The sequence below is a fragment of the Nipponia nippon genome, unplaced genomic scaffold (assembly GCF_047370975.1).
Source record: "Nipponia nippon isolate SJK-2023a ecotype South Korea unplaced genomic scaffold, ASM4737097v1 scaffold_4, whole genome shotgun sequence".
Lineage (NCBI taxonomy): Eukaryota > Metazoa > Chordata > Aves > Pelecaniformes > Threskiornithidae > Nipponia > Nipponia nippon.
In genome coordinates, this window is record NW_028262358.1 from 123803414 (window position 1) to 123810955 (window position 7542).

Genomic DNA, 7542 nt, shown 5'->3' on the forward strand with positions numbered 1-7542 from the left:
CTATGTATTTTGTGTCGTCTTTATATGAGTTAACATTTCTCTTCATTTTTCTTTTCTTTACCTATTTCAAACTCCAGTGAACTTTGGACTGGAAGCCAAAAAAAGTGTTATCCATCCACGCTCATCATCAAGTAACAGGTCAATGAGATTTTCTTTATCATCAGAAAAGTCATATCCTAATGGTCTTGTTGCCTCACCAGATAATGGTGCACCTTTCTCAAACAGTTGCTTGCATCCAAAACCTGGGGACCTGGTCCATTCCTTGGTCAATGATGACATAGAAAAACGGGTGCATGTGAACAAGGATGGTAGCCTGTCCGTTGAGATGAAAGTTCGCTTCCGCTTGCTAAATGATGAGACTTTGCAATGGTCCACTCAGATCAAAAAGTCCAATCTGATGAACCAGATGCCCTGTGAAGAATCAGGTGTAGAGGAGGACAGTGGAGTAGACCCCATAAAGAAAACGAACCCAGAAGTCAGCTCAGAGGCAGATGAGTCATTATATCCCTGTGATATTGATTCTTACATGTCAAAACTTGAGGAATCAGAATGCGATGAGGTTCATTGTCATAGCTGTGGCCAGAAACACCAGGACTATGACATTTGGAAAAATCCCATGCACACATCACAGAGGGAAGAGCCCAGTGTACGAAGCACCTGGCACACACGGTCATCATGCTCCAGCACATCTTCCCGGAGGAGAGTAGTCCACAAAAAAATGGCTTCTGTGGATAGCCTCCACACCACGTCCAGTGAGGAATTCTCTGAGCACATTGTGCAAGAGTCCTCATCCTACTCAGAGACCATAGAGAATAGAGTGGCATATCGATCCATTAAAAAGTGCACGTGTCGAAGTGATTTGTCTACAGGTGCTTCCAATGGAGAAGACCAGCAAGAATACACTCGGACAAGCACAAGCAATAGTCAGAGACCTTCATCCTTGGGCTTAATATCACATTCAAGCTGTGAAAACAACCTGGATACTCAGGACTCTCCCGAAGACCATGAAGCCAGCAAAACCAATTCACAAAATGAAGATGAAAATTGTTTTGAAGTTTCCTCAGTGAAGTGCTTAAAGGATGATGTGGAAGAGGTTGAAAGCAGCAGAGTTGGGAGTGTCATGTCAAGGTCATCTCTGCAGTCCAGACAGAGCATGAAGAATGTATGTGAGGAAACAAGTAGCGTGGATAGGAGCATGTCCTCCTCCAGCCTTCAGAAGGCAAATCAAGAAGATGGCACTAGGTGCTCCACTCCTGCCAACAGTGTGCACAGCAAGTCTAGTAACTGTACTACACCAAGAGCAAAGAGTGAACAGGATGACCACTCTGACGACAATGCAGTGGTTTCTTCCTTCTCCAGTGAGTCCTGCCCTAAGAAAGAGGCTGAAGAGGTTGAAGCAGAACAAGAAGAAAACGAAATCAATGAAGTCAGCTCAGTGTCAGCAAAAACAAAGCCCAGTCAATCAGTTAGAGATGAGAGCAGTGAAGGTGAACGATGTTCTACGCAAGGAACCCGCCATTCCAGAGCTAGTGACAGGAACAGCAAGAGAAGTGACAGTGATGAGATCGTTCTGTGCAATGCCTCTTGCTCTTCCAGAGGATCTAAAAAGAGTAAACACAGTCATATTCATTTGGATGCACAGTCTGAAGTGTCTGTGTCTTCACTTGAATCCACTCTGAATAAAAAGAAGAATTCTCTACATGCAGATGATCTGAGATCATGCAGCAGGGCATCTAATTACTCCAAAAGCTCATGTGAAATCAAGAAAAAATCTGTTGGAGACCCCATGTCTCATAACTCAGGATCATTTCACTCAAACATTTCATCCACTAGTGAAGCAGAGGCAATTGCAGGTTTTACTGAGGAGAAAAGCTTGAGAAGTACCACCAATGGCTACAGTGAATCCTCAAAAGGCTCAAAGAAGAGAAGCCGTAGAGAAGAAAATAGCAAGCCATCATCCCTCTGCTCAAGTGTTTCAAGCTCTAATGGAAAAGCTGGAGAGGGTCATTTCAAGATGAATTCAGAGGCATTTTCTTCAAGACATGGAAGTATGAGTGAGAGTATATGTTCAAAAGGTGACCCCTTAACTGAGACTGGGATTAGGAATGGAAATCCTGCAAGTGTCTCTTCAAAGTCAGAAGTAAAAGATAAATGTTTGTTGACACAGATATCCCAGGAAAGTGATGATAGGTGTTCACAATCAAACATATCTCAATCTTCAAAATCAAGGCAGATGAAAACTAGAAATCTTCGTGTGAAGATGTCAAACTCCAGCCGAGCATCATTGTCTGAGACTTTGTCAGTATGTAGTATGCATTGCCCTGCCCCACCAAAAGGGAAGCCAAACAGCAAAAAAAAATGGTCAACCATGTTGAAGAATTCCTCCATTAGCAGCATAGGTACTGAGTCAGTGCTGACCACAGGAAAAGTGCAGAAAGAACTTATAGATTCCTCCAAAGCAACTTCCTATGGGTCTAAATCAGCTGCAACCGAAGTAAATGATCAGAAGAATAAAGAGATTGATGACTCTTGCAACAGAAAAGTGGAGGAAGAGTTAGAAGGTACAGGCATGCAGGAGGAAGGGAGTGATTTAATGCCATCTGCTCTACCAAATACATCTCCAGAAGAAGTTGTGCAAGAATGGCTAAGTAAAATCCCTTCTGAAACATTGCTTATGAAATATGAAATGGAGGATGATGCAGAAGAGGAATGTGTAGAGGCAACCACTGAGGTATCACACTGTACAAATGCTGAGGAAATCTCAGAGGATGAAAAAGCTGAGAAAAAGAATGTGGAGGAGGCTGAAAATGAGGCAAAGGATGAAGTGGAAAAAGAGACAGCAGAAGGCACTGCTATTAATGAAGAGGCTGAAGAACGTGTGAATCAGGAACTAATCTCCGAGGTTGTGTCCGAATCTGCCAAGGCCGACCAGCCAGAATGCAGCCAGTCAGTTACATCCAGCCAAAATAACAACAGAAGAGACCTGCCAGCCTCTGTCCAGACTTCCGTCCAGATCATGAAGGCCTTGCTCAGTTCAAAACATGAAATAAAATTTGACCGATCAAACAGTTTGCCTGAAGTGTCCCCCACTATGGGGAGAAAACTGAGTAACTCTGCCAACATTTTGATTACTTGTCTTGCCAGTCTCCAGCTCCTTGATGAAGAGTCAGAAGATCCATCAGATAAATCAAAACATTTGAATAAGCCAAGGTATATGGAGCTGCTAAATATTTTTCAAGCCCTGTGGTTTGGATGCACGGCAGAAAAAAGCGGTCCAAGTTCAGGTCAAGAAGCAAGCGAGCAGGCAAAGACAGCCTCTGGGTTTAAAGTCACAAAATCTGTAGATTATGACTGCACTCCCATGTCCTCCTCTGGGGTTGATGTCAGCAGTGGTTCTGATGGCTCAGGAGAAGATAGTACAGCTGGTGCCAGGGACTGCACTTTAATGGCACAGAAAACTGCTGAATTCAAATCAGCCGGACAAGTGGAAAATGTAGAGACTGGAACTGAACTGACTGAGGCTGAGGAGCAAAGTGTAGAGGAAGAGCCATCATCCCGACCTTTGACAGCCTGCTCAAAATCAAAATGTGAGGAAAAAGCACAGTCTACTAGAGAGGACTCTCTAATTCAGGAGGCAGAAGAGAATAAGGAGGATCAGTGCAGTAACTGTGAAAATGGTCAGGAGGAAGGGAGAGAAAATGAAAATGAAGAAAACAGCAAATTAGCTGAAAATGGAGAACAAGAAGAAGCTGAAGCTGTGAATGATGAACTCCCAAAAGAAAATCTTGAAGAGAAAGCTGATCAGCTAACCACTACTGATGATACAAATCTCAATGATGTTGATCGTGGGACAGAACTGAAAGCAGATTTGGAAGAGCAGCTTGAAAAGGAGTCTCCAAATGACCCAAAGCCCAAAGTCAATATGGCCACCAATGTGGGCACATCCCTCATCCAGCAAAACTCAATGGATCCAGATCCAGCCTGGGTCCTGAGACTGCTCAAGAAAATCGAGAAGGAGTTCATGGCTCACTATGTCAGTGCCATGAATGAGTTCAAAGTCAGGTGGAACCTGCAGAACAACCAGCAGATGGATGAAATGATACTGGAGCTGAAGGAGGAAGTGAGTAAAAGGATACAAAAAAGCATAGAGAAGGAGCTGAGGAAGATCAAATCCAGAGCAGGGAAGAAGACACCAAGACCTCCGGATGAACCACTCAAACGTGAGTTAACACTCCAAACTGAGCAGAGGAGACGGCGATTGCAGAATATGCATAAAAAGTCACTCTTCAGTGACAAGAATGGGACCCAGAGTAGGCTAGAGGACACATCAGACTTATCATTTGATGTAGATGAAAATGTAACATTTAGTGCAGCTTTTGAAGCCAGTATTAGTAAACAAACAAGTGAGGAGGAATACTGCCCATGTGACTCTTGTTCAAGGAAAAAAATGGCTTCTAAGCTCACAAGAAACCCAGTGGTGGCCGCCAATGCCCCAGTCATGAAAGCATTTGATTTGCAGCAAATCCTGAGGTTGAAGAAAAATGATAATGAGGAAGCCTGTGTCTCAGAAGCAGCCCAGGACATCAAAACAGTTCCCAGCAGTTTTGTGAAAGAAGCAGCAGAAAACAGCAATCCAAATGAGGAGAATGATGAGGGTGAACTTCAGCCAAGTGAAACAGAAGTGAAGGGTGATGAAGAAAAGGGGCCAGAATTAAATAAATTGGGCAGCTCAACATTGAATGGAGATGGAGAAGGACCTGAAATATCAGAGAGTCAAAACTGTGAGATGGAGGATGAGGTTAAAGTTGAAGAAACCAAAGAAGAAGAAAAGGAAGAAGCAGAAGAAGTGGGGGAAGAAATGAAAGAGAGAGGAGAAGAAGAAGACGAAACAAAAGAGGAGGAAGAAGAGAAAGAGGAAGAAGAAATTATGAAGGCAGAAGAAGAGGAGGAAACAAAAGAGGATGCAGAGGGAGAAACAAAAGAGAAAGAAGATGAGGACGTAATAGAGGAAGCAGCAGAAGAAACAAAGGAGGAAGAGGAAATAAAAGCAGAGGAAGAGAAGGAGAAGGAGGAAGAGGAGGTGGAGGAGGAGGAAGAAGAAGCAAAAGAGGAGGAGGAGGAAGAAACAAAAGAGGAAACAGAGGAGGAAGTGAAGGAGGAGGAGGAAGAAACAAAAGAAGAGGAAGACATGGAGGAGGAGGAAGAAGGAACACAAGATGAAGAGGAAGGCATGAAGGAGGAGGAAGAAAGAACAAAAGATGAGGAGGAAGACATGAAGGAGGAAGAAGAAACAAAAGAGGAGGAAGAAGAAATGCAAGAAGTGGTAGTAACAAAGGAGGATGAGGAAGCAAAAGAAGATGAGGAAGAAACAAAACAAGAGGAGCAGGAAGTGGAAGAAGAGGAAGAAAACCCAAAAGATGAGGAGGAAGAAGCAAAAGATGAGGAAGAAACAAAGGAAGAGGAGGAGGAAGCAAATGAGGAAGAGGAAGAACAAGAAGAAGAAACTCAAAATGAAGAGCAGGAAGCTGAAGAGAAGTCCAAAGCTGAAGATGAAGCTGACAATGAAGCTGAAGAAGCAGAGGAGCCAGAGGATGAGGACACTGGGGCTGATGATGAGAAAGAAATATCTGAATGCAGAGGAGATGCTGATGGCTCTGGAACTGACAACAATCCTGAAGGAGATGCTGCAGAAGGGAGTGAGAAAGCTGAGGAGGATGAAGCTGAGGCAGTGGAAGATGCAAATCCAGAGTCAGAAGAGGAGGCATGTTTGGCTGAGGAGGAAAACAATAGTGAAGGAGGTGACAAATATGATGAGAATGATGAGAAACCTACCCGTGATGACACTGACAAGACACATAAAAAACATGAAGACAAAGGCAACAACAAGATTTCTGAGAAAGCCTCAAAGGCCAAACGCAAAAAAAACAGGAAAAAGCTAGAGACTCTGAACAAAGCAGCCAACTTTTCTTGTTATTCTTCTGTGGGAAACTTCTCACAGCAATCCCAGAAGGGGTCTGAAGATGAAGGTGAAGAGGAATGCGAAGATGACAACAACCCCATGAACAACCACCCCAATGGAGAGGTTCAACGTGATGAGAGCAGCAAACCCTCACAGATGTATCCTGAGAGTGAGGAAGAGGAAGAGGACAAAGCATCTTCATGCACTGACCCTTTAGGAGATGAGGACCAGGCAGATGCTGAAGGTGCAGATCCAAAGGAAGTTGAACATACTGATGAAGTTCAGGCTTCTAAAAAGAAAAAAGACTCTGATGAGATTGACCAGGATGACCTGGACTTCTAGAACTGCTTATGAAAAACTGCTTTTTCCTTTCTTCCTTTTTTTCTTTTTTAAAAGTATATTTTCATTACATATTACAGTATCCCCAGTGAGTTGAGCCATCATAATTGGCTTTTCTTCTGAGTTAAGTGTGGTAAACTTGATCTTGAATCCTGTGAGTAAGATTGCAATTACCTGCCCTCATTTCTAGAGGGCTAGTAAACCCATTAAGATTTAGTGGTTTCAATAGAAAAGTGGTTTGGGGAAAGGGAAGGCTGTTTTGTTTGTGATACCTTCTTGTTCCTACTCTTTAAGCCATGCTGTTTGCTGCTTGAGTGATCTGTGGCTCTGCTGGCATCATCTCTGAGTAACTTCGGGATGCCTTTTGACTGTTGCATGCCATTTTCCTGGAAAGATTGCCAATCCACAGAAACGTGACAAAATCTGGATTCATTGCCAAAGTCTGGTCAGAGACTACAGAGATGTACATTCATTTCCTCCCCCTACCCTACCCTACCCTACCCTACCCTACCCTACCCTACCCTACCCTACCCTACCCTACCCTACCTTCCCTGTACCCAGCAAAGGGGTCTGAGGTATCAAAGCCTTTCCCTGCTTTCTCTGTTTTTCCTTAGTAGAGGTCGAGATCGTTCCTCACTTCACTGGAAATCCTCAACACCCAGAAAGGTCATTCCAGTAGATGTCTCCTCTTCCAGACCACCAATCTGTTTGTACTGTGCCCATCACTGTAGTAGGTAGTGATGTGGCAGTAGATAACAAAGAAGAGTTAATTCATCTGTCAGGTATCTGAGAAGTGGTTGAATGCAATATTGACCAAATTAGAAATGAGTAAAGTTCAATTCCTTGTGATTACCTTTACTATGCCAATGATGGTATCAAAGCACTTTACAATCATCTGGGATCCCTCAGACAATTTTCTACAAGGTCCTGTTCTGAAGCTAATAGCATTTGCAATTGCGTAGTGCCTCACCCTTGCAGACAACCAGTAATATTTAAACTAATTTTACCTTTAACATGAAAAACATTGGGCATTTGTGCTGCAGCAAACAACTGGAAGAGGCTCAAGCATTTACTGGGGAGGTTGGACTTTACAAATCATGACAGAACTGCAAACTTCATTTAACAGCTATTTTCTACCAGATTGTATCTTTTTTTCCCTGCGGCAATATATACATTTCTGAATAAATGCCCAGCTAATGCCAGGAGAAGTTTGACTATGCCTCAGCTGCATACAGGCATATACC

At 43.3% G+C, this 7542-nt stretch overlaps 1 protein-coding gene across 1 annotated transcript in view; it reads left to right on the forward strand.

Moving 5' to 3' along the window:
- RP1L1 (RP1 like 1) overlaps positions 1-6301 on the forward strand; it is a 43944-nt gene extending 37643 nt beyond the window's left edge. The window contains exons 5-7 of the mRNA XM_087776410.1: positions 78-4798; positions 5303-5431; positions 5522-6301. Coding sequence (XP_087632536.1) covers positions 78-4798; positions 5303-5431; positions 5522-6301 — 5630 coding nt within the window. The remainder of the gene's footprint in view (positions 1-77; positions 4799-5302; positions 5432-5521) is intronic.
- Positions 6302-7542: the final 1241 nt, after the last annotated feature.